Genomic DNA, 27,588 nt, shown 5'->3' on the forward strand with positions numbered 1-27,588 from the left:
CCACCTGCTGAGCTTTGAAGTTAAAACTCCCAGGGTTGGTGACGGTCTTGTTCTGCTTCAACTTCATCTGTGTATTGAGGTGTTCCTTCTGTTTTTCCACCGTCCTCATTGACTCCCTCAGCCTCTCCAGATCCTGTTGGTACGTTACATGACAAAGGGAAATTACTTTAAATAAATACATTTTGTCACATACACCGGATAGGTGCAGTTTAATATGTTGTTTTACAGGGTCAGCCATAGTAGCACGGTGACCCTGAAGCAAATTAGGGATAAGTGCCTTGCTCAAGGGCACTGACAGATTTTTCACCATGTCGACTCGAGTATTCGAACCAGCAACCTTTTGGTTACTGGTCCACTGCTCTGACAGCTAGGCTACCTTCCGCTGTCAGCAACATACCACACTACATCTGACTACTGGCTTGCCTCTGAAGCTATGCACGGTTGGTCCTGGTCGGTCCCTGGATGGGAGACCAGATGCTGCTGGAAGTGGGGTTGGAGGGCAGGTAGGGGTCACTCTTCCCTCTGGTCTTCTAGGCTACTATCCATACATGTTGTCAGTCACCGTGCACTCCGTATAAATATCTCAGTCTTAAATGAAGAGCTTGGTGTGTTCAGTTAAAACCAGATCTGGTATTGAGGGGTTATGTGAGGGTACAGTATGTGAGGGTATTGTGGCTGTTGTTAAAGGAAATGGCTGAAAGCATAGGCCTACCCCTTTGTTAGCCTAAGAGGTATTTTTTAGAGACCTGATTATATAACAACGCTTTAGTCCACAATTTTCCAGAGCGGCGCAGTTGTCCAACACCCTGGTTCCATTCAGGCTGTATCACAGTGGTCTAACACCCTGGTTCCATCCAGGCTGTATCACAGCGGTCTAACACCCTGGTTCCATTCAGGCTGTATAACAGTGGTCTAACACCCTGGTTCCATCCAGGCTGTATCACAGTGGTCTAACACCCTGGTTCCATCCAGGCTGTATCACAGTGGTCTAACACCCTGGTTCCATCCAGGCTGTATCACAGCAGTCTAACACCCTGGTTCCATCCAGGCTGTATCTCAGTGGTCTAACACCCTGGTTCCATCCAGGCTGTATCACAGCAGTCTAACACCCTGGTTCCATCCAGGCTGTATCACAGTGGTCTAACACCCTGGTTCCATTCAGGCTGTATCACAGTGGTCTAACACCCTGGTTCCATCCAGGCTGTATCACAGCAGTCTAACATAGAATTGCATGAAATGTGTTCATAAAAAGGCTCATTTTTCTTGGCCTGCAAAAATATGATAGGGGCGGCAGGGTAGCCTAGTGGTTAGAGCGTTGGACTAGTAACCGGAAGGTTGCAAGTTCAAATCCCCGAGCTGACAAGGTACAAATCTGTCGTTCTGCCCCTGAACAGGCAGTTAACCCACTGTTCCTAGGCCGTCATTGAAAATAAGAATTTGTTCTTAACTGACTTGCCTAGTTAAATAAAGGTAAAAAAATAGATGAATTTAGTGCTTTTATTACAATGGAGGCAAATCAGTCTCTTCACCCCTACTCTTGTCCGCGGTAGTCTGTGAATTGACAACCTTCTGGGTACTTTGCCATGTAATGCTTACAAAACAAAGAACAGTTTCTAAAACTGAATATCTAAGACTCTGGTTTGTCCTAGGAATGAGGGTAAATGATTGGCATGTTCTCTGCTATCCATTTTATGTTTTAATTATTATTTGGGGTATATGGGAGGATCACTTTTTCAAGCGTTCAGGGAGGGTAAAAATATATTTTCACTGAAGGGAGGGCCATCCATTTTCATTTCAGAGAGGTCAGATTTTCTCCTGTATATTATTATATTGTAAGGAAGCAGCAACCTGTTGGTATGTCTCTCTCTGTCTCTCCAGCTCCTCTCTCTCCATCTCTAGTTTCTTCTCCAGTCTCCTACACTCCTCCTCTCTCTGTCTTAGCTCCGCCTCTAGGACCTCCGCCTGCAGCCGGTGACGCTTCCGCTCCTTCTCCCAGCGAGCCTGGGGATAGAGATGGATGAAAGATGAGATGGAGAGAGAGAGAGATGGATGAAAGATGAGATGGAGAGAGAGAGAGATGGAGAGAGAGACGAGATGGAGAGAGAGAGATGAGATGGAGAGAGAGATGAGATGGAGATGGAGAGATGGAGAGAGAGCGATGAGATGGAGAGATGAGATGGAGAGAGAGAGATGAGATGGAGAGAGAGAGATGAGATGGAGAGAGAGAGAGAAAGAGATGAGATGGAGATGAGATGGGATGGAGAGAGAGATGAGAGAGAGATGAGATGGAGATGAGATGGAGAGAGAGATGAGATGGAGAGATGAGATGGAGAGAGAGAGATGAGATGGAGAGATGAGAGGGAGAGATGGAGATGAGATGGAGAGATGGAGAGATGAGATGGAGAGTGAGAGAAAGAGATGAGATGGAGATGAGATGGGATGGAGAGATGGAGAGAGGGAGATGAAATGGAGAGAGATGAGATGGAGAGATGGAGAGAGAGAGATGAGATGGAGAGATGGAGAGAGAGAGATGAGATGGAGAGATGGAGAGAGAGAGATGAGATGGAGAGATGAGAGGGAGAGATGGAGATGAGATGGAGAGATGGATAGATGAGATGGAGAGTGAGAGAAAGAGATGAGATGGAGATGAGATGGGATGGAGAGATGGAGAGAGGGAGATGAAATGGAGAGAGATGAGATGGAGAGATGGAGAGAGAGAGATGAGATGGAGAGATGGAGAGAGAGATGAGATGGAGAGATGGAGAGAGAGAGATGAGATGGAGAGATGGAGAGAGAGAGATGAGATGGAGAGATGGAGAGAGAGAGATGAGATGGAGAGATGGAGAGAGAGAGATGAGATGGAGAGATGGAGAGAGAGATATGAGATGGAGAGAGAGAGATGAGATGGAGAGATGGAGAGAGAGAGATGAGATGGAGAGATGGAGAGAGAGAGATGGAGAGAGAGAGATGAGATGGAGAGTGAGAGAAAGAGATGAGATGGAGATGAGATGGGATGGAGAGATGGAGAGAGGGAGATGAAATGGAGAGAGATGAGATGGAGAGATGGAGAGAGAGAGATGAGATGGAGAGATGGAGAGAGAGAGATGAGATGGAGAGATGGAGAGAGAGATATGAGATGGAGAGATGGAGAGAGAGATATGAGATGGAGAGATGGAGAGAGAGAGATGAGATGGAGAGATGGAGAGAGAGAGATGAGATGGAGAGATGGAGAGAGAGAGATGAGATGGAGAGATGGAGAGAGAGATGGAGAGAGAGAGATGAGATGGAGAGATGGAGAGAGAGAGATGAGATGGAGAGATGGAGAGAGAGAGATGAGATGGAGAGAGAGAGATGAGATGGAGAGATGGAGAGAGAGAGATGAGATGGAGAGAGAGAGATGAGATGGAGAGAGAGAGATGAGATGGAGAGATGGAGAGAGAGAGATGAGATGGAGAGATGGAGAGAGAGAGATGAGATGGAGAGATGGAGAGAGAGAGATGGAGAGATGGAGAGAGAGAGATGAGATGGAGAGATGGAGAGAGAGAGATGAGATGGAGAGATGGAGAGAGAGAGATGAGATGGAGAGATGGAGAGAGAGAGATGAGATGGAGAGATGGAGAGAGAGAGATGAGATGGAGAGATGGAGAGAGAGAGATGAGATGGAGAGATGGAGAGAGAGAGATGAGATGGAGAGATGGAGAGAGAGAGATGAGATGGAGAGATGGAGAGAGAGAGATGAGATGGAGAGATGGAGAGAGAGAGATGAGATGGAGAGATGAAATGGAGAGATGGAGAGAGAGAGATGAAATGGAGAGATGGAGAGAGAGAGATGAGATGGAGAGATGAAATGGAGAGAGAGAGATGAAATGGAGAGATGGAGAGAGAGAGATGCGATGGAGAGATGGAGAGAGAGATGAGATGGAGAGATGGAGAGAGAGAGATGAGAGATGGAGAGAGAGAGATGGAGAGAGAGATGAGATGGAGAGATGGAGAGAGAGATGAGATGGAGAGATGGAGAGAGAGATGAGATGGAGAGATGGAGAGAGAGAGATGGAGAGAGAGATGAGATGGAGAGATGGAGAGAGAGATGAGATGGAGAGATGGAGAGAGATGAGATGGAGAGATGGAGAGAGATGAGATGGAGAGATGGAGAGAGAGAGATGAGATGGAGAGATGGAGATGAGATGGAGAGATGGAGATGAGATGGAGAGATGGAGATGAGATGGAGAGATGGAGAGAGAGATGAGATGGAGAGAGAGATGAGATGGAGAGAGAGAGATGAGATGGAGAGAGAGAGAGAGAGAGAGAGAGAGAAAGATGAGATGGAGAGATGAGATGGAGAGAGAGAGAGAAAGATGAGATGGAGTGATGAGATGGAGAGAGAGAGAAAGATGAGATGGAGAGATGAGATGGAGAGAGAGAGAGAGAGATGAGATGGAGCGATGGAGAGAGAAAGAGATGAGATGGAGAGAGAAAGAGATGAGATGGAGAGATGAGATGGAGAGATGAGATGGAGAGATACAGAGAGAGAGAGATAGATCCACTACATCAGGGGTATTCAACTCTTAACTTATGAGGTCCGGAGCCTGCTGGATTTCTGTTCTACCAGATAATGAATTGCACCCACCTGGTGTCCTAGGGCTAAATCAGTCCCTGATTAGAGGGGAATCACCCACCTGGTGTCCTAGGGCTAAATCAGTCCCTGATTAGAGGGGAATCACCCACCTGGTGTCCTAGGGCTAAATCAGTCCCTGATTAGAGGGGAAATCACACACCTGGTGTCCTAGGGCTAAATCAGTCCCTGATTAGAGGGGAATCACCCACCTGGTGTCCTAGGGCTAAACCAGTCCCTGATTAGAGGGGAATCACCCACCTGGTGTCCTAGGGCTAAATCAGTCCCTGATTAGAGGGGAATCACCCACCTGGTGTCCTAGGGCTAAATCAGTCCCTGATTAGAGGGGAATCACCCACCTGGTGTCCTAGGGCTAAATCAGTCCCTGATTAGAAGGGAATCACCCACCTGGTGTCCTAGGGCTAAATCAGTCCCTGATTAGAGGGGAATCACCCACCTGGTGTCCTAGGGCTAAATCAGTCCCTGATTAGAGGGGAATCACCCACCTGGTGTCCTAGGGCTAAATCAGTCCCTGATTAGAGGGGAATCACCCACCTGGTGTCCTAGGGCTAAATCAGTCCCTGATTAGAGGGGAATCACCCACCTGGTGTCCTAGGGCTAAATCAGTCCCTGATTAGAGGGGAATCACCCACCTGGTGTCCTAGGGCTAAATCAGTCCCTGATTAGAGGGGAATCACCCACCTGGTGTCCTAGGGCTAAATCAGTCCCTGATTAGAGGGGAAATCACCCACCTGGTGTCCTAGGGCTAAATCAGTCCCTGATTAGAGGGGAATCACCCACCTGGTGTCCTAGGGCTAAATCAGTCCCTGATTAGAGGGGAATCACCCACCTGGTGTCCTAGGGCTAAATCAGTCCCTGATTAGAGGGGAATCACCCACCTGGTGTCCTAGGGCTAAATCAGTCCCTGATTAGAGGGGAATCACCCACCTGGTGTCCTAGGGCTAAATCAGTCCCTGATTAGAGGGGAATCACCCACCTGGTGTCCTAGGGCTAAATCAGTCCCTGATTAGAGGGGAATCACCCACCTGGTGTCCTAGGGCTAAATCAGTCCCTGATTAGAGGGGAATCACCCACCTGGTGTCCTAGGGCTAAATCAGTCCCTGATTAGAGGGAAATCACCCACCTGGTGTCCCAGGTCTAAATCAGTCCTTGATTAGAGGGGAATCACCCACCTGGTGTCCCAGGTCTAAATCAGTCCCTGATTAGAGGGGAATCACCCACCTGGTGTCCTAGGGCTAAATCAGTCCCTGATTAGCGGGGAATCACCCACCTGGTGTCCTAGGGCTAAATCAGTCCTTGATTAGAGGGGAATCACCCACCTGGTGTCCTAGGGCTAAATCAGTCCCTGATTAGAGGGGAATCACCCACCTGGTGTCCTAGGGCTAAATCAGTCCCTGATTAGAGGGGAATCACCCACCTGGTGTCCTAGGGCTAAATCAGTCCCTGATTAGAGGGGAAATCACCCACCTGGTGTCCTAGGGCTAAATCAGTCCCTGATTAGAGGGGAATCACCCACCTGGTGTCCTAGGGCTAAATCAGTCCCTGATTAGAGGGGAATCACCCACCTGGTGTCCTAGGGCTAAATCAGTCCCTGATTAGAGGGGAATCACCCACCTGGTGTCCTAGGGCTAAATCAGTCCCTGATTAGAGGGGAATCACCCACCTGGTGTCCTAGGGCTAAATCAGTCCCTGATTAGAAGGGAATCACCCACCTGGTGTCCCAGGTCTAAATCAGTCCCTGATTAGAGGGGAATCACCCACCTGGTGTCCTAGGGCTAAATCAGTCCCTGATTAGAGGGGAATCACCCACCTGGTGTCCTAGGGCTAAATCAGTCCCTGATTAGAGGGGAATCACCCACCTGGTGTCCTAGGGCTAAATCAGTCCCTGATTAGAGGGGAATCACCCACCTGGTGTCCCAGGTCTAAATCAGTCCCTGATTAGAGGGGAATCACCCACCTGGTGTCCCAGGTCTAAATCAGTCCCTGATTAGAGGGGAATCACCCACCTGGTGTCCTAGGGCTAAATCAGTCCCTGATTAGAGGGGAATCACCCACCTGGTGTCCTAGGGCTAAATCAGTCCCTGATTAGAGGGAAATCACCCACCTGGTGTCCCAGGTCTAAATCAGTCCTTGACTAGAGGGGAATCACCCACCTGGTGTCCTAGGGCTAAATCAGTCCCTGATTAGAGGGGAATCACCCACCTGGTGTCCTAGGGCTAAATCAGTCCCTGATTAGCGGGGAATCACCCACCTGGTGTCCTAGGGCTAAATCAGTCCCTGATTAGAGGGGAATCACCCACCTGGTGTCCTAGGGCTAAATCAGTCCCTGATTAAAGGGGAATCACCCACCTGGTGTCCTAGGGCTAAATCAGTCCCTGATTAGAGGGGAATCACCCACCTGGTGTCCTAGGGCTAAATCAGTCCCTGATTAGAGGGGAATCACCCACCTGGTGTCCTAGGGCTAAATCAGTCCCTGATTAAAGGGGAACCATGAAAAAAAACAGTGGATCTGACTTCGAGGTCCAGAGTTGAATTTCCCTACCACAATAAACTTGTATTGTACCTGGTTTTGACGGTGCTGTGTCTGCAGCTTGTGGAAGTTGGCCACTTCTTCTCTCTGTTTCTCCAGGTTACGTTGTTTCTCCTGCTCCAGGAGCATGTTGCCTCGGTTGCGACCCGGACGCTCACGCACCAAATGAGAGGCACGCTGGAGCTCAATGTGGCTGTCCTGCTGGGAGACGATGGCCTACGGAGAGGGACAGTGGACATACTTAACACCAGGAGGCAGAGGGCATATGATGCAAAACTCATCATACTAGATGTATTTCCTTCCTGCTTGAACGTGAATAGACCAGATACACGTGAAAACATGAAATGATCCTGGGAATCGAGGGGAAGCACAAATATGAAGTAACATTCAAAATGGGTGCATCTTGCCTTTAACACCAGTGATGGACAGGGTACAAACTTCAGACTAGGGAGAGGCAGGGAGACACACTTCAGACTAGGGAGAGGCAGGGGACATAGGGAGAGGCAGGGAGACACACTTCAGACTAGGGAGAGGCAGGGAGACACACTTCAGACTAGGGAGAGGCAGGGAGACACACTTCAGACTAGGGAGAGGCAGGGAGACACACTTCAGACTAGGGAGAGGCAGGGAGACACACTTCAGACTAGGGAGAGGCAGGGGACATAGGGAGAGGCAGGGAGACACACTTCAGACTAGGGAGAGGCAGGGAGACACACTTCAGACTAGGGAGAGGCAGGGAGACACACGGAGAGGCAGGGAGACACACTTCAGACTAGGGAGAGGCAGGGAGACACACTTCAGACTAGGGAGAGGCAGGGAGACACACTTCAGACTAGGGAGAGGCAGGGGACACACTTCAGACTAGGGAGAGGCAGGGAGACACACTTAAAACTGAATGGAATGGTAAGATAAGACAGGATGAACCTACAACTGTGTCTGTAGCATGTAAAGAATATATGCACTGAGTATACCAAACATTTGAAACACCTCCCTAATATTGAGTTGCGCACCCACCCACCCCCTTTGCCCTCAGAACAGCCTCAATTCATCAGGGCATGTACTCTACAAGGGTGTCGAAAGCGTTCCACAGGGATGCTGGCCCATGTTGAGGCAAGTTGGCTGGATGTCCTTTGGGTGGTGGACCATTCTTGATACACACGGGAAACTGTTGCTCGTGGAAAAACACAGCAGCATTGCAGTTCTTGACACAAACTGGTGCGCCTGGCAGCTACTACCATACCCTGTTCAAAGACACAAATATTTTGTCTTGCCTATTCACCCTCTGAATGGCACACATACATAATCCATGTCAACATTTCCTCAAGGCTTAAAAATCCTTCTTTAACCCGTCTCCTCCCCTTCATCTACACTGATTTGAAGTGTATTTAACAAGTGACATCCAATAAGGGATCATAGATTTCACCTGGATTCACCTGGTCAGTCTATGTCACGGAATGATCAGGTGTTCTTAATGTTTTGTACAGTCGGTGTATGTCTTACCTGCAGACCGTAGAGCCTATGTGAGAGCGTCAGCACGGCGTAAAAGAACTGGGGAGATCGAGAAATAAGGTTGAGACAAGAAAACCAATTGACTTCAGATATTCACATCAAGATATTGTATGTTCAGGTTGAGAGTAATCTAGTAACACCTAATTTGGCTTCAGGGAAGGATGGATTTGGGCATGGAGAACTACAGTATGATTCTGGTGCCTCATCAGCTTGTAATCACTAAACCATGAATCAGACAAACAAAAAACTAGTCCACACCTCCCTTCCTCTCTGAGGAGAAAACAAGAGCACACTTGCGAGGAGATTGGGATAGCCGGTCACTCACCGACAGTTCCAGGCTCTCTGATTGGTCAAGGTCCTGTAGCTGGGGGTCAGAGTTTGAACGTTGAGGTCGTCCCTCCACATCTGGAAAACATTATGTTAAACTGTGTTCAAAAGATAACACTGGATTTGTGAGATATGAGGAACGATAGGACCAGATATGGACATAATAGTCCATCTGTATGAGCGGCAGACCGACCGAGCGGCAGACCGACAGACCGACCGAGCGGCAGACCGACCGAGCGGCAGACCGACCGAGCGGCAGACCGACAGACTTACTCTTGATATACCACTGCACCACTCTGAAGGCCCAAGACACTGCATCGCAGTGCTAGCTGTGCCACTAGAGATTCTGTGTTCGAGTTCAGGCTCTGTCGCAGCCGGCCGCGACCGGGAGACCCATTGGGCGGCGCACAATCGGCCCAGCGTCGGCAGGGATGTCCTCGTCCCATTGCGCACTAGCGACTCCTCCTGTGGTGGGATGGGCGCAGTTCACGCTGACACGGTCGCCGGGTGTATGGTGTTTCCTCCGACACATTGGTGAGGCTGGCTTCAGGGTTAAGTGGGCATTGTGTCAAGAAGCAGTGCGGTTTGGTTGGGTTGTGTTTCGGAGGATGCACGGCTCTTGACCTTCGCCTCTCCCAAGTCCGTACGGGAGTTGCAGCGACGAGACAAGACTGTAACTACCAATTGGATACCACAAAATTGGGGAGAAAAAGGGGTTAATTCTTTTTTTAATAAATAAAATACTTACTCTTGATGGGGGTGGGAGGGTTGCAGTCGTAACCTCCAAAGGTCTCAGCTCTCCTATGCACCGACAGGTTCCCCAGCCGCCCAAGGCCTAGCCCTCCTAGATAAAGCCGTACCACTTCTGGCCTCAAACTGAACCTCCCTGGTCCCAGGCTGTCCTCTGGATGGGGATCTCGCACAGTCACACCAGACAGGAGAAGGTTCTGCAGATTCTCCACTGAGAGAAGAAGAATAAGAAGAACCTAAAATCTGATTATCTGACAGACAAGCTGACATTGGATTCTCATGGTGGGTCAACAGATTTACTAAAGACGATGGTGACGTGAACTATTATCAGATCAGACCTGCCAGGAGTACCAAGGTCAGGGGTCAACAGAGGGGATGGGGGAGATATTACAATATTGCTTTAACCTATCAAATTTAACCTATCAAACTATGTATCAAACCCTCTCAGATCTCCACAATTGCTTAGGTCAGTGGTTCCCAAACTGTGGGGCGCTCCCCCTAAGAGAAGACCTTAGAAAGATATTTATAACGTGTCAGAAATGTCCAGATCAACTAGCCCATGTCAGCTAACGGCTTTTAGCCCGTCCATTTTGTTATACTGTGTCAATCACTTAAATATCACATGAATACACATTAGACAAAATGCAAGGAAATTAGCTTAAAAACTGCTAAATGTTCTCTACCCCATGACAAAATGTGTAGAATTGCAAGGAAATTAGCTTAAAAACTGCTAAATGTTCTCTACCCCATGACAAAATGTGTAGAATTGCAGAAAATCTTAAAACCTGCTAAATTCTCTCTCTACCAACAACAGGGGTGTGAACAGTTTGAGTAATGAACAGTGCTTGTGCCCATAGAAATAGACATCGGGGGGGGGGGGGGGGGGGGGGGGGGGGCGCAAGATGTTCCCCAATGCTGGAAGGAGGGCCTGAGTGAAAAGGTTTGGGCACCCCTGGCTTAGGGCATGGTCTAGGAGTGGATTCGTGCTTCATTCCTACCCTCAGTGATGGCTCCCTTGAGCAGTGTCTCCCCCTGCTGGAGGTCTGAGTCATCACCGCGGAGCAGCAGACAGGAGTGGGCAGCTACATCCTCCATCCCTGTTACAGCCTCCACCATGTCAGCAAACATCTGCAGCTTCTCTGTCAGGCTCTGCATGATCTGGGAATCCTTCACATACAGACGCTCTGAAAACACACAGAATCTATGGTAAAAAAAACAAAAAAAACACGAGAAGCTCTGGAAACATTCCTTAAGGCCTGACAATGGGAATTGAAGGCATTTGGACAGTTGTTATTGAGGACATGTTGAAGCTCTCTGGTAGAGCTGGTAGAGTCTCGTACCTTGGAAGTCTCTGAGCCTGGCTAGCCTGGCCTCCTCCTGCTCATTGCTCAGCTGCTCCTCCATTACTGGACAACTGGGACACAAAGAGAGTCAAACACATTGGGGTTACTATAAGCCCTGAGAACTGACAGATACGCTGATTCCAAATCAGTTGAAAGTGTAGAAAGTAAAATAACTTGTGATTCCTACCAATGTCATTCCTACCTATGCCATTCCTACCTATGCCATTCCTACCTATGCCATTCCTACCTATGCCATTCCTACCTATGCCATTCCTACCTATGCCATTCCTATCTATGCAATTCCTACCTATGCCATTCCTACCAATGTCATTCCTACCTATGCCATTCCTACCTATGCCATTCCTACCTATGAGATTCCTACCTATGCGAGTCCTACCTATGCGAGTCCTACCTGTGCGAGTCCTACCTGTGCGAGTCCTACCTATGCGAGTCCTACCTGTGCGATTCCTACCTGTGCGAGACCTACCTGTGCAATTCCTACCTGTGCGATTCCTACCTGTGCGATTCCTACCTGTGCGATTCCTACCTGTGCGATTCCTACCTGTGCGATTCCTACCTGTTGACAGCGTCTCGTATAAGGCTCATCCAGGCATTGCAGTCCTCTCTGGAGGAGGTGTGTATCTCGTACATCTCTGGCATGCTGGACGAAGCACTGATCAGGAACATAGCCTTGTCCTCATGGGCCATCTCCCTGACGATCAGCATCTGGAGGGAGATCACCGACGTCTTGTTGTCCTGAAAAAGGAGAGGAGGACGAGGAGGAGAGCAGGAGGAGAGGATCAGAGGTTATCAACATTTTCTGGCCTTCTCTCCTTGAAGGAGGCCATACTTTAAAACTAGCACATTTTGGGATTAAAATGAGTAGCTGGACACAGATTCTCTTATATTGAGGAAACTCCCTCACCACATTAGCAAATATGAGTTTCTGATCCTTTTCCTTTTGTAACAGCAGCAGGACATCTGACAACAGAACAGCGTGGATGTCTGAAGACATGGGATAGAAGCAGACACTCAAATCAACAAATACGCCGTCCTCACAGATCGTCACAGCATTCCTAATAGATAAGTATGACTATGATCAGGAGTTCTGACTGTGTTACCTGACCAGAAGGAATTATGGGTTCTAGATATAGACTATATCAGGGCCTGATAGGTCGCATGTGGTCTTGGGTGTCCAGAATGAGTATCACTGATTACTAGAAGAAACCGTTGCCAATTTTCCTAAAAAACTGCAGTAAAAACCAAGCTTTTCCACCGCAAATATCACCCCCCCCCCAAAAAAAAACAAACAAACATTGCAAGATCCCAGAAGGGCCGACTAGAGAGGTCACCACCTTTGAGCCGTCCGTTTGCCACCCGACAGTTGACCGTCCCCTCGTGGAGCAGGGTTCTGAGGCCCTCAGCCAGATCCTCTCTCGTGAACACCCTGCCGTCCTTCCACCGACCATGGGAACGTGGCTCCAGCCTGCCGCCTATGTCTCTCAGCCTGGAGGCCCTCTCATAGTCATGGACCTGGGAGTCCACAGCAGAGATGGTCTCTTTGATCAGAACCAGGGCCTGGACCAGGGCACCGTGCTCCTCACTGTCAGCTGGTGGGAGGAGAGGAGGACACACAGAGAGAGAAGTCAGAGGATCAAAATGGAACTTGTGGAACTTCTTTCAAGGAAAACTATTACAGTAAGTACACTTTCTACTCAACAGGAATAAAACATTATCTATACCTCGATTGTCTTTAATCAAGAAAATATACATTTAATATAAGAGCTTGTCTGACCACCACGCTTACTACTGCCAACTTCAAATCTACTAAAAGAGCCACAAGATGACATTTCAACATCGCATTTCTACAAAGTCCTACATTCTGTGACACATTTGAAATTGAACTGAATGAATTCATAATGATCAATAAAAATTAACTCGATGACCCCTGGATTTTATGGGATGCCACCAAAGGGTTTATTTAAAATAATGCAACTACATTTGCATCTGGGTTGAATAAATCACAATTAAAGTAGATATCAGAATTGGAAATGTCATTTACTGCATTAGAGCCTTCTGAACAAATACCTTTTTCAGACGAGGTGGCTATTACTCTTTCCAAAGTCAAGACAGAACTTACATTTATTGAGCAAAAAAAGAACAGAATTTGCCATCCATTGAGTTAGACTCAACCATTACTTTCATAGTAATCGTCCTAGTCGTTTACTGGCCTAAGCAGTAATGATCAATTAGCTGATATAGCAACTATTGAATCAGAGGAAGTACAATCAAACCCCAAATTAATCAAAGTTTCTCTCGCTTCTATAAAGAACTGTTCACCTCTGATTGTAAATCCACACCAAGCCAGACTCCACACGGAACCAAAGCGGGTTTGTTAAAAAAATAAATTCCCTCAGAAAACCTCCGTCGACTATTCCATATCATAAATGCTTCATCAGAAACAACAGCTCCTTGGTCTGTAATCTCTCTCAATGCAGAAAAAGCTTTTGATAGACCCAGAGATATGTCCATTGTAGTCTGTATGGGAATTGTCTCTAATTTCATAAATATGCTTAAAATACTATATGCTAATCCCTCATCCATAGGGAGGCCATATCTGCTCTGCTCCATTCAGAATCACTAGAAGCAGCAGACAAGGAGATCCAATTTCACTTTTGCTATTATCCATGGAACCCCTGACCAAAGCAATTCGTCAATCGAAGAAAATAACACCAATTTCCCTCAAATCTAGTGATCACTTCATCTCGTTAAACACAGACAATATTTTCCAATATGTAGACAACGCATCGAAAATCGCTCTCGAACACATTGAAGATCAATTGGTAAATTCTGTTTTATCTCAAGTTATAAATTAATCTAACCAAATCAGCCCTAGTGCCGCCCAAGACCCTGATGGAGGACTCCATCTCTACTTACGGAATCCCAATCGTTTCCCATTTTAAAAACTTGGGAGTAGATATACTTCCTTCCTATAAGAATATTTCGAAGATAAATAAACAATGCAGAGACCGAGGGCGATAGGTAAATTACCCATGATTTTGGAAAAATATGGAAAAACAGAGGATTCATGACATCACTGGGAGCTCCTGTGAACAATGGACCAGAGGTGATGGCTCTACTGAATGCTCTCCTGTGAACAATGGACCAGAGGTGATGGCTCTACTGAATGCTCTCCAGTTACCTGGACAAGTTGCGATTTTGAAAATGAAAGCACATGGAAAAATCTTTCCAGACGAGGGTAAAGGTAATGGTTGGCTGGCAGGGCTGCCAAGAGAACACCTCCGTCACCTAAACTGATTAGGAGACACACCTTGGATACATTGCAGCACATTAGAGATATGCAAAGCAGTGCACCAAAAGACAAAGTGTGGGAATGGTTGGCTGCAGGATGCAAACTCAACCAAAAAGGTGTGTGGAAATACAACCTGAGATGTGTAGCGCCAAATGCACTCTTACCCTACTTGGCAACACAGATCCACTCTTTGGGACACATTGGTGTGGACAAGATAGTTTATTGTTTTGTGGGCAAATGGTGGAATCCTGGTGTGTAGAAAGAAGCTGAGGCTGTTGTGGCGAATTACAACATTTGTATGGAAAACAACACCAAGGGATGAGTGAAAGTACAGACACGAAGAGCGCCTGCCCCACCAGGACCCTTCAGACATCGACAGCTTGATTACAGCACACTGCCCAAATGTAAAGGTCAGGAAGATGTGCTGGTCATTGTTGATTGTTTCTCATGATGGGTTGAAGCCTAACCTACTAAGAAAGGAACTGCACAACACACAGCTAAATCCTGACTCGAGAAATCATTCCCAGATGGGGATTTCCGGAACAATTACATTCTGACCAAGGCACTCGTTACACAGGAAAGGTGTGTTATGTTCAGAAGACGAGCTACGGCCTAAGGGCAGTGTAGTCTATCATCCTTAATCGAGTGGACAGGTAGAACGCACAAATCGAGTTTTGAAAGTGAGGCGGTCAAAGACGCATCAAGAAGGGATAGCATGGCCAGATGCATTGCCTACGGTATTATGCAGTATACGGGCATCACACAACAAAACCACATGGTTGAGGTCGTCACAGGTCGGCCCATGTCACAAAGCAGATGTTCACTTTATGAGCGACACAATGCTTAACTATTGCATACAACTCACTAAAGCAGTAGGGGAAGTAAAATAGGTGTGGGGAATAACTACCGAGGGGGGATATGACATAGTACCATGACAGTGGGTGATGGTAAACAAACATGTAATAGAGACATTAGGGCCAAAATGGGAAGGTCCTCTATCAAGTTTTGCTCATAACAAGGTCAGCAGTAAAAGTCCAGGGAAAATCACAATGGATACATGGCACTCATTGCAAGGTTGTCCATGTTGATGACAAAGCGGAGCCTGGAGAATAATGACCTGATTGATTAGCAATCTCGAGTGAAGAAGCATAGTAAGATGATCAGAACCTGATAAGCTTCTATGTTGTACATCGCAGTCGTTGTACATCGCAGTCGTCATATTGGGGATATCTATGTGAAATGTCCAACGTCTTCTTGAAAATCGGGACATGCTTACTTAGGGGAAATCTATGTGAAATATCTATTTCTTTTGAAACCAGGACTGTCAGAACATAATTTCTAATGTGGGACTGACACCAGTGTGGAATTAAAGGACTTGGTGAATGATTACCTTGCCAATGGGATGATTGAATATAATTGTCTTGTAGACAATTATGTCTTTTTTGTGAGTTTCCTCCTAATACAGGATGTGGTATGAATTGTAAGGTACATCATTACACCCGTTAATACTTGTTTTCTATAACTTTTTTGAAATCTATTTCTTATTGTAACAGCAAGTACAATATGCCCTTTGTGTTTTATAGAAAGGCAAGGTGTTTAATGTGAATTATTTTATGCATACTGCTAATGGTTTTTTATACGGTCTATTTTTTCATGTTTTTTAAAATTGTTTTCTAAAAATACATTAAGTATATATATATATATTGAATGATCTGGGGGGGGGGGGGGGGGGGGGGAGTAGTTAAGAACAAATTCTTATTTTCAATGACGGCCTAGGAACAGTGGGTTAACTGCCTGTTCAGGGGCAGAACGGCAGATTTGTACCTTGTCAGCTCGGGGGTTTGAACTTGCAACCTTCCGGTTACTAGTCCAACGCTCTAACCACTAGGCTACCCTGCCGCCGTGTATAAGAATATGTTGAAGATAAATACACAACGCAGTACTAAAGGTTAAGACGACTAAAAGTCAACAGAGTACTAACAATCAACGGAAATAGTGTTTTTTTTCTGTAATAGGGGATTAATGAGCAATGGTTCAGAGACATAGGAGGAATTTGTCTAGGCATCAAGCCCGAAACAGGATACTTGTTATTTGGCCATTGTCCCAGTTTTATTGCAAGGAATTCTAAAAATGGTCAACCACGGGCTAGGGCTGGGTTATAAAGAACATCCTGCCTCTTTGTTCTGTGGAGAGAATCACAGGAGAGAATCACTGAGGACAGGGGAGACCATCTACCTCTCAGCATAACATCTAATTCATCCTCTTTGAATAAACCTATTTTCCTCCCCTTGATTTGCTTTGGGGTTTGTGTTACTAAATTATAACATCATGGAGACTGCTAACATTCCTTAGATAAAACCAGAAACTTTAACAGAATGCTCAAATCAATTCAATCCGACCTCATCAGATGTAATAATATCTCAGTTGCTTGATTGGCAGAATATCTATTGTCAAAATTAATATATTGCAACGGCTGAATTTCTGTAATTCAATGCTTCCCATGTCTCCCCCTTCTGGCTGTGGGATAAAGTTAATTGTGCGGTTTCAAAATGTATGTGGCAAGGTAAACGACCTCGGATCAAACTAACAAACTTACAAAGGGGGGAAGACGTAAGGACTATCCGTACCAAACTTTAAATTGTATTTCCAAGCACTAGCATTTCGCCCCATCCTAAATTGGTTTAGACATGATTCATCTGCCCCTGGCTGAGTATAGAGAGAAATATGGTGTCTCCTATTGACCAGGAAGAGGTGGTCTCCACTGATATATCTCTCAAACAATGTAATATGGTGTCTCTCATTGACAAGGAAGAGGTGGTCTTCACTGATATATCTCTCAAATTTATACAGTTTAAGTTTGTTCACAGACTGTATTTAACACCAAGGAGAAGTCTTACAATGAAATTGTTCCCAACTCCCAAATGTTCACTGTGTCCCCTAAATCAGGCAGGCACATTCCTTCATATGAAGTGGGAGTGCCCTGCGGCTAAATACTTCTGGGGAAAAGTAAAAAAATAATCATATTGAAATGCATTAATATAAATATTCAATGCTCAGCATCTATTATGTTACTTAATGATGATAGCCGCTTTAATCTCTCAATCAATCAGAGACGATTACTGCTGGCAGGCAGTACTGACACAAAAAAAAGAGAGGATGGATGGAGACATGTTGGTTGGGTGGGGGAATGGGAGGTTGGATGGATGGAGACATGTTGGCTGGGTTGCGGTAGGGGAATGGGAGGTTGGATGGATGGAGACATGTTGGTTGGGTGGGGGAATGGGAGGTTGGATGGATGGAGACATGTTGGTTGGGTGGGGGAATGAGAGGTTGGATGGATGGAGACATGTTGGTTGGGTGGGGGAATGGGAGGTTGGATGGATGGAGACATGTTGGTTGGGTGGGGGAATGGGAGGTTGGATGGATGGAGACATGTTGGTTGGGTGGGGGAATGGGAGGTTGGATGGATGGAGACATGTTGGCTGGGTTGCGGTAGGGGAATGGGAGGTTGGATGGATGGAGACATGTTGGCTGGGTTGCGGTAGGGGAATGGGAGGTTGGATGGATGGAGACATGTTGGTTGGGTGGGGGAATGGGAGGTTGGATGGATGGAGACATGTTGGCTGGGTTGCGGTAGGGGAATGGGAGGTTGGATGGATGGAGACATGTTGGCTGGGTTGCGGTAGGGGAATGGGAGGTTGGATGGATGGAGACATGTTGGTTGGGTGGCGGTAGGGGAATGGGAGGTTGGATGGATGGAGACATGTTGGCTGGGTGGGGGAATGGGAGGTTGGATGGATGGAGACATGTTGGCTGGGTTGCGGTAGGGGAATGGGAGGTTGGATGGATGGAGACATGTTGGTTGGGTGGGGGAATGGGAGGTTGGCTGGGTTGCGGTAGGGGAATGGGAGGTTGGATGGATGGAGACATGTTGGCTGGGTGGGGGAATGGGAGGTTGGTTGGATGGAGACATGTTGGCTGGGTGGGGGAATGGGAGGTTGGATGGATGGAGACATGTTGGCTGGGTGGTGGAATGGGAGGTTGGATAGATGGAGACATGTTGGCTGGGTGGGGGAATGGGAGGTTGGATGGATGGAGACATGTTGGCTGGGTGGGGGAATGGGAGGTTGGATGGATGGAGACATGTTGGCTGGGTTGCGGTAGGGGAATGGGAGGTTGGATGGATGGAGACATGTTGGCTGGGTTGCGGTAGGGGAATGGGAGGTTGGATGGATGGAGACATGTTGGCTGGGTGGGGGAATGGGAGGTTGGATGGATGGAGACATGGGAGGTTGGATGGATGGAGACATGTTGGTTGGGTGGGGGAATGGGAGGTTGGATGGATGGAGACATGTTGGCTGGGTTGCGGTAGGGGAATGGGAGGTTGGATGGATGGAGACATGTTGGCTGGGTGGGGGAATGGGAGGTTGGTTGGATGGAGACATGTTGGCTGGGTGGGGGAATGGGAGGTTGGATGGATGGAGACATGTTGGCTGGGGGGTGGAATGAGAGGTTGGATAGATGGAGACATGTTGGCTGGGTGGGGGAATGGGAGGTTGGATGGATGGAGACATGTTGGCTGGGTGGGGGAATGGGAGGTTGGATGGATGGAGACATTTTGGCTGGGTTGCGGTAGGGGAATGGGAGGTTGGATGGATGGAGACATGTTGGCTGGGTTGCGGTAGGGGAATGGGAGGTTGGATGGATGGAGACATGTTGGCTGGGTGGGGGAATGGGAGGTTGGATGGATGGAGACATGTTGGCTGGGTTGCGGTAGGGGAATGGGAGGTTGGATGGATGGAGACATGTTGGCTGGGTTGCGGTAGGGGAATGGGAGGTTGGATGGATGGAGACATGTTGGCTGGGTTGCGGTAGGGGAATGGGAGGTTGGATGGATGGAGACATGTTGGCTGGGTTGCGGTAGGGGAATGGGAGGTTGGATGGATGGAGACATGTTGGCTGGGTTGCGGTAGGGGAATGGGAGGTTGGATGGATGGAGACATGTTGGCTGGGTTGCGGTAGGGGAATGGGAGGTTGGATGGATGGAGACATGTTGGCTGGGTTGCGGTAGGGGAATGGGAGGTTGGATGGATGGAGACATGTTGGCTGGGTTGCGGTAGGGGAATGGGAGGTTGGATGGATGGAGACATCCAACAAAAAACAAGAAAACTAATAAAAACTATTACAGTAAGGTACTTCATTGTTACCCAGAAATGATTTGATATTGATATCTTTAAATGCAATGATTCTACTTGGCTGGAATTGTATTTTTAAACTGTCAAATAAATCCATCAATCTAGTCACACTGCAGACTCTGGGTCAAATGCCAAACAGATTCTAACTACCTGTCATGCCAGTCAAGTTAATCACGTGCACCTAGATACCTTCAGCAATACAGTCGAACTGTGTGATTTCAGTAGTACAATGCTTGTTGAGTCAGTTCGTTACCTTCAGTGTTCAGTAGAATGCGTTCCACCAGGACGGGGTACTTTGTGATCCGCTGAGTCACCAACAGGATGCATTCTGGTACTCCTAACCTCCGAACGATGGACAACCGACCGATTTTCATAATCAAGTTCTGGAACTTTTTGTTGTTCTGTAGCTGTTCCTTGTAGAAACTGACAGCGTCAGTGTGGTGACTACAAAACACGCCGTAACACTCCTTCATCCTCTCCCCCATCTCACCTGAAAACTACAAAACAACATGATCGTCAGGTAAACAACATTCTGATGAGGTAAACATGTTTATCAGGTATGACAAAGGGAAAGTATAGAGAGTCATGATTTCCTTGTTTTCTCAAAGGAAGCATTCATGCTGGTGAGGACAGTGCCACACCACCACCCTGTCATAACACAGTCCTCCTGAGGGGTTAGCTAGCTCAAGACAACAACACACAGAGACACACACACTACCTGGTTGATGAGTATATCTCCCAGCTGTGTGACAGTGTGGTGGTTGTGTCTGTCCCGGCCGTCCCTGAGACACCACAGGAAGTGTTGGTGGATGTGCAGCAGGCTGTCGATCTGATGTAAGAATAAAGGAACGATTACACACATCTATTGGTTTTAAGAAGGAGAAAAAATATATGTGATTAAAGGAAAGAGAGACTACAGTCCACACACTGAACATATACTCCCGTGTGGTTTATTGAAACGACTTTTCAACTCCTGAGGAGTCAGATATGGAGATACCTGAGGGAACATCCTCTCAAGTCTAGTATCCTCCATATGTAGGCTGTGTCTCAGCTCATACTGGTAAACACTCAGCAGCAGCTTCAGGGTCCGCACATGATGCACCTCAGTCTGAATCAACTCTGAGGGGGACAGTGTCTTTACATTATCACTCCTGTTACACAGTTGAAGTCGGAAGTTTACATACACCTTAGCCAAATACATAAAAACTCAGTTTTTCACAATTCCTAACATTTGTGGTAAAAATCCCCTGTCTTTGGTCAGTTAGGATCACCACTTAATTTTAAGAATGTGAAATGTCAGAATAATAGTTGAGAGAATGATTACAGCTTTTATTTCTTTCATCACATTCCCAGTGGGTCAGAAGTTTACATACACTCAATTAGTATTTGGTAGCTTTGCCTTTAAATTGTTTAACTTGGGTCAAACATTTCAGGTAGCCTTCCAAAAGCTTCCTACAATAAGTTGGGTGAATTGTGGCCCATTCCTCCTGACAGAGCTGGTGTAACTGAGTCAGGTTTATAGGCCTCCATGCCCGTACACTCTTTTTCAGTTCTGCCCACAAATTTTCTATGGGATTGAGGTCAGAGCTTTGTGATGGCCACTCCAATACCTTGACTTTGTTGTCCTTAAGCCATCTTGCCACAACTTTGGAAGTATGCTTGGGGTCATTGTCCATTTGGAAGACCCATTTGCGACCAAGCTTTAACTTGACTGATGTCTTGAGATGTCGCTTTAATATATCCACATAATTTCCCTGCCTCATGATGTCATCTATTTTGTGAAGTGCACCAGTCCCTCCTGCAGCAAAGCACCCCCACAACATGATGCTGCCACTCCCGTGATTCACAGTTGGGATGGTGTTCTTCGGCTTGGAAGCCACCCCCTTTTTCCTCCAAACATAACGATGGTCATTATGGCGAAACAGTTCTATTTTTATTTCATCAGACCAGAGGACATTTCTCCAAAAAGTACAATCTTTGTCCCCATGTGCAGTTGCAAACCGTAGTCTAGATTTTTTATGGCGGTTTTGGAGCAGTAGCTTCTTCCTTGCTGAGAGGCCTTTCAGGTTATGTCGATATAGGACTCATTTTACTGTGGATATAGATACTTTTGTACCTGTTTCCTCCAGCATCTTCACAATGTCCTTTGCTGTTGTTCTGGGATTGATTTGCACTTTTCGCACCAACGTATGTTCATCTCTAAGAGACAGAACGTGTCTCCTTCCTGAGCGGTATGACGCTGCGTGGTCCCATAATGTATATGTTTTAATACTACTGTTTGTACAGATGAACGTGGTTCCTTCAGGCATTTGGAAATTGCTCCCAAGGATGAACCATACTTGTGGAGGTATACAATTTCTTTTCTGATGTCTTGGCTGACTTCTTTTGATTTTCCATTGATGTCAAGCAGAGAGGCACTGAGTTTGAAGGTAGGCCTTGAAATACATCCACAGGTACACCTCGAATTGACTGAAATTATGTCAATTATCCTATCAGAAGCTTCTAAAGCCATGACATAATTTTCCAAGCTGTTTAAAGGCACAGTCAACTTAGTGTATGTAAACATCAAAGCTGTGATGCATCTTGGGACTGACTGATCTAGAAATATTATTGAGTAATTACTTGATGATTTGTAGATCAGTCAGTCTCAACTAGTCTTTTAAGTTGGCTACAATGTCGAAGGCGCCCATTATCAGCATAATTGTAGTAGTCATTATCCTCAGTCTCATCACCCTCCACACATGCCTTTTGCAGATAACATCGTCCACCCTCATATCCAGCTCCAGTACTGTATGTTCTTACCGTAGATGACATCTTGCCTCTTTACAGCGTCTTGGTGGAGGCTGTTTATGTGCTGCTGGTCCACAGCAACACTCCAGGACTCTCCCTCCAAGTCCCGAGCATCAGCCTCCAGCTCCGCTCGCAGGGCAGAGTAGTGGCCATCTATACACACCCAATAACACACACAGCCTTAATAAACACTTGGTCATCTGTTGGCTGTCAACAATGAAATGGGTGACGGCCATATTGGAATGAAGGTGGTTTGGTTGACCACACCCACTTGATTTGAGACCTGGAGACTTCCATTAGCTCTCCAAAGTAATGCCTAGGCTCTAGCTCAGATTCCCCTATTATTACAGCAAGCAACCAGGTGACGTACCTTCCAAGTTGATGGTGTCTGTGGAGGACGTGGAGAGGGACACCGAGTCCTCAGGAGGAGGAGCAGGCCGGGGAGACAGTCCTCTGACAGCATCCAGGTCATCCATGTGTTATCTGGAGGTTAAAGGTCAGGATGGCACTAAGGTGTTAGCAGTGGAGTTTATGGGTGGCGGAAACACAGAAAGAAAAGAAAGAAAGAAAAAGAAGAGAGAGAGATTATTTAAATGCTAACTTGTAAAGCTATTGAGTAGAAACATGGCCAGGACACAATTCCACTGTCCTGGCAGTCTGGTTTCATGTAAAGACACAGTTTTATTTTTTTGTGGCCTGCTGTAAATTTGACATGTTTAGACATATTTACATGAACATAGTATTCAGAAGTTCATCGGGATACAGAGAGATCAACTCACCTTGGTCGTGTCAAACTTGTTTCTACTGTTGATTTCTTGGAACGATCAAAAGCCTGTGTACAAAACCACCCCTGACAGGAAGAGAGGATCAGATGGTGTTGAATCCTGACAGACGGTTTTATGTCACAGAACAGAAAGAAAGGCAGTGGAGTGAAAACAAAAAAAAGTAAATAAGAGAAAACTGGTTTGACAGACTGACGACACGAGAGGCTTACAGACGAGACACATGACAGGAGCGAGAGAGAGAGAGCGAGAGAGAGAGAGCGAGAGAGAGAGAGAGAGCGAGAGAGAGCGAGAGAGAGAGAGAGCGAGAGAGAGCGAGAGAGAGCGAGAGAGAGCGAGAGAGAGAGAGCGAGAGAGAGAGAGAGCGAGAGAGAGAGAGCGAGAGAGAGAGAGGGAGCGAGAGAGAGCGAGAGAGAGAGAGAGAGAGCGAGAGAGAGAGAGGGAGAGAGAGAGAGCGAGAGAGAGAGAGCGAGAGAGAGAGCGAGAGAGAGAGAGCATTCGCACAAGACATAGCAGGACATAGGAAAAATACTTCTACTAACTTTGGATATTGTGCACTGTCCCTGTCAACTAAATTGCATGAAATAAACTTAATGAAGCCTTCATAAACACTTTTTTAAGACTTACATAGATGTTTCATAAACAAATGTCGTACATAAAATAGGTGGATGAAGTATTATGTCACATGTGAAATGACATTAGAAAGATCATATTCTTTTTTTAATTTTTTTTTTTTGCATTTTCCACCAAAAAACTTAAGATGTCAAGAAATCTGCAGAAAGAACTGGCTGTCAGCTATGACATCACACCTGGACTTTGAACAAATATATTTTGGGGTTATTGAACTACAGTAGATGAAGTGGATGTACATCCGGTAACAGAATTACACCATGGGTCCGTGATCTGTACTACACAAAAAATGCATAATGATGGATATTAATATTATTCTCTTCAAGGTGACGTTTCCTGAAAAAAGGTACACAAAAAAAGGTAGAAATATGCAATATCCTTTTTTTTGTGCATATTTGGGTATTATTCTACACACGGGCTATTTTTCTAATGAAACAAGCAAGACCACATTTGGTTGGTCCAGACCAGACCAGACGTTTATGTTTCACAAGATAGGACAGGACATCACAGTAGAGTTCAGTACAGTACAGTCGACTACAGTAAATTAGATATGTTCAGTACAGTATACTAGTGTGCGTGTAATACACAGCTGCGTAATAAAGACAGAGTCCCGATAACCTCTGGCTCACCTGTTAAGTACCCAGACAGAAACGGTTACTTCCTGCAGTACAGCACATCAAGAAACAATTAGCCTTGTAAATAGCAGATTGATTACAGCTGTGCTATCTGTGCAGCGAACCATTCACGTAAGCGTGCGAGATCAGGATGGCTTGCGAGGCTAAGAAACAACACTGTGCTCAGTCAGACAGACCACTAAGGCTGCGAGGCTAAGAAACAACACTGTGCTCAGTCAGACAGACCACTAAGGCTGCGAGGCTAAGAAACAACACTGTGCTCAGTCAGACAGATCACTATAAGGCTGCGAGGCTAAGAAACAACACTGTGCTCAGTCAGACAGATCACTAAGACTGCGAGGCTAAGAAACAACACTGTGCTCAGTCAGACAGATCACTAAGACTGCGAGGCTAAGAAACAACACTGTGCTCTGTCAGACAGACCACTAAGGCTGCGAGGCTAAGAAACAACACTGTGCTCTGTCAGACAGATCACTATAAGGCTGCGAGGGCTAAGAAACAACACTGTGCTCAGTCAGACAGATGACTAAGGCTGCGAGGCTAAGAAACAACACTGTGCTCTGTCAGACAGATCACTATAAGGCTGCGAGGGCTAAGAAACAACACTGTGCTCTGTCAGACAGACCACTAAGGCTGCGAGGCTAAGAAACAACACTGCTCTGTCAGACAGATCACTATAAGGCTGCGAGGGCTAAGAAACAACACTGTGCTCTGTCAGACAGATCACTAAGGCTGCGAGGCTAAGAAACAACACAGTGCCCTGTCAGACAGATCACTAAGGCTGCGAGGCTAAGAAACAACACTGTGCCCTGTCAGACAGATCACTAAGGCTGCGAGGCTAAGAAACAACACTGTGCTCTGTCAGACAGATCACTAAGGCTGAGAGGCTAAGACAACACCGTGTTCTGCCAGACCTGTATTTCATGCTCCACACCTTCTCCCAGTCCTCTCCTCCTACCCTGTCCTCCCAGGCCCTATTCCCTATATATAGTGCACAGGGTAGGAGGGGAGGAACTGGGAGAAGGTGTGGAGCATGAAATACAGGTTAGCCCCTTTTGTGTTAGTCAGAACAAGAACTAGACGAGCAAGTCAGCCAAGGATCCCAGCGGCGTGTGGCAGCTCATGTATTTTTTTAATTCTACTAAGTCAGTCCCCACCACTATATTTTATTATCAACCTGTCATGCCAGAGCCTGCAGTGAAGTAGTGGTAGAAACAAGTGGATAAACACGGATCACTGTTTGCTGTGACTAATGTGCCCTGCATTCTTCTTTTTGTTAATTTAACCTTTACTGACTCATGCTGACACCAAGGCCTTTTTGTTAATTTAACCTTTACTAAGGCAGGGACTCATGCTGACACCAAGGCCTTTTTTAAAATGTAACCTTTACTAAGGCAGGGACTCATGCTGACACCAAGGCCTTTTTGTTAATTTAATCTTTACTAAGGCAGGGACTCATGCTGACACCAAGGCCTTTTTGTTAATTTAACCTTTACTAAGGCAGGGACTCATGCTGACACCAAGGCCTTTTTGTTAATTTAACCTTAACTAAGGCAGGGACTGACACCAAGGCCTTTTTTTTTTTAAACAGACGAGCCCTGCATGAACATCAATACAACATCAATTACACTAAACATGAAAACAAAACAGAAATCACATGAAACGTTCTTCAGTAAAATGTCCTCTAGCATCCACCTTTAAGGAGTTTTGGAGATCATTTTACACGAGAAGCGCAAAACAACTAAAAACGCCGACCAGAGCAACTTTCACCAAGACAACTTCCAGATTTGGTAGGAAGGGAACCTCCCGCTGCCGACCAGAGCAACTTTCACCAAGACAACTTCCAGATTTGGTAGGAAGGGAACCTCCCGCTGCCGAACAGAGCCACTTTCACCAGGGCAACTTCCAGATCTGGTAGGAAGGGAACCTCCCGCTGCCGAACAGAGCCACTTTCACCAGGGCAACTTCCAGATCTGGTAGGAAGGGAACCTCCCGCTGCCGAACAGAGCCACTTTCACCAAGACAACTTCCAGATTTGGTAGGAAGGGAACCTCCCGCTGCCGACCAGAGCAACTTTCACCAAGACAACTTCCAGATTTGGTAGGAAGGGAACCTCCCGCTGCCGAACAGAGCCACTTTCACCAGGGCAACTTCCAGATCTGGTAGGAAGGGAACCTCCCGCTGCCGAACAGAGCCACTTTCACCAGGGCAACTTCCAGATCTGGTAGGAAGGGAACCTCCCGCTGCCGAACAGAGCCACTTTCACCAAGACAACTTCCAGATTTGGTAGGAAGGGAACCTCCCGCTGCCGACCAGAGCAACTTTCACCAAGACAACTTCCAGATTTGGTAGGAAGGGAACCTCCCGCTGCCGAACAGAGCCACTTTCACCAGGGCAACTTCCAGATCTGGTAGGAAGGGAACCTCCCGCTGCCGAACAGAGCCCACTTTCACCAGGGCAACTTCCAGATCTGGTAGGAAGGGAACCTCCCGCTGCCGACCAGAGCCCACTTTCACCAGGGCAACTTCCAGATCTGGTAGGAAGGGAACCTCCCGCTGCCGACCAGAGCCCACTTTCACCAGGGCAACTTCCAGATCTGGTAGGGAGGGAACTTCCCACTGCCGAACAGAGCCACTTTCAGAGATTAATTACAGTGACTCTAAGTCCGAATCTGAGATAGATTGTCTCCAGGCGGACAAAGATGACTCCGAAACACACAGAATACACTGATTAGATTGACCTAACTAGGTGAATGGATCTCTAGGGTTCGCCATCCCTGACTCCGGGTCTGGTATACGTCTGAAGGTTAACAATAAAGTAAGGTAGGGCAGAAGTTTATGTAAGACGGGCGCAACGCATCAATACACAAGACTTCCGAGAGGGCCAGCCTACTTTCTGATACAAAATGCAAAGATGTATACCGAACCTGTCATCCGCACCATATGGCTTCGATACGGTGCCAGATGCATTCATATAGATGACATCACCATAGTCTAAATAACCGGTAGGAATGTTGACTGAAAGATTTGTTTTCTGCTATTTAATGAAAACTGTTCCTATTGAAGAGGACTACTTTGGGCCTCCCGGGTGGCGCAGTGGTTAAGGGCACTGTACTGCAGCGCCAGCTGTGCCATCAGAGACTCTGGGTTCG

At 46.7% G+C, this 27,588-nt stretch overlaps 1 protein-coding gene across 2 annotated transcripts in view; it reads right to left on the minus strand.

Moving 5' to 3' along the window:
- LOC109875244 (rho guanine nucleotide exchange factor 18) overlaps positions 1-27,588 on the minus strand; it is a 44,812-nt gene that overhangs the window by 5,998 nt on the left and 11,226 nt on the right. The window contains exons 2-18 of one of the 2 annotated variants that reach the window (XM_031810423.1): positions 23,170-23,240; positions 22,761-22,873; positions 22,403-22,543; positions 20,598-20,719; positions 20,319-20,429; positions 19,854-20,097; positions 12,448-12,702; positions 12,018-12,097; positions 11,670-11,848; positions 11,090-11,163; positions 10,748-10,933; positions 9,748-9,960; positions 8,998-9,077; positions 8,664-8,711; positions 7,197-7,379; positions 1,849-2,001; positions 5-133 (exon numbers count right to left, since the gene is read on the minus strand). In XM_031810423.1, coding sequence (XP_031666283.1) covers positions 5-133; positions 1,849-2,001; positions 7,197-7,379; positions 8,664-8,711; positions 8,998-9,077; positions 9,748-9,960; positions 10,748-10,933; positions 11,090-11,163; positions 11,670-11,848; positions 12,018-12,097; positions 12,448-12,702; positions 19,854-20,097; positions 20,319-20,429; positions 20,598-20,719; positions 22,403-22,543; positions 22,761-22,866 — 2,304 coding nt within the window. In that variant the 5' untranslated portion in view covers positions 22,867-22,873; positions 23,170-23,240. Of the gene's footprint in view, positions 1-4; positions 134-1,848; positions 2,002-7,196; positions 7,380-8,663; positions 8,712-8,997; positions 9,078-9,747; positions 9,961-10,747; positions 10,934-11,089; positions 11,164-11,669; positions 11,849-12,017; positions 12,098-12,447; positions 12,703-19,853; positions 20,098-20,318; positions 20,430-20,597; positions 20,720-22,402; positions 22,544-22,760; positions 22,899-23,169; positions 23,241-27,588 lie in introns of both variants that reach the window. The other variant, XM_031810422.1, reaches the window with a different exon arrangement.

This window comes from Oncorhynchus kisutch, linkage group LG30 (genome assembly GCF_002021735.2).
Source record: "Oncorhynchus kisutch isolate 150728-3 linkage group LG30, Okis_V2, whole genome shotgun sequence".
NCBI lineage: Eukaryota > Metazoa > Chordata > Actinopteri > Salmoniformes > Salmonidae > Oncorhynchus > Oncorhynchus kisutch.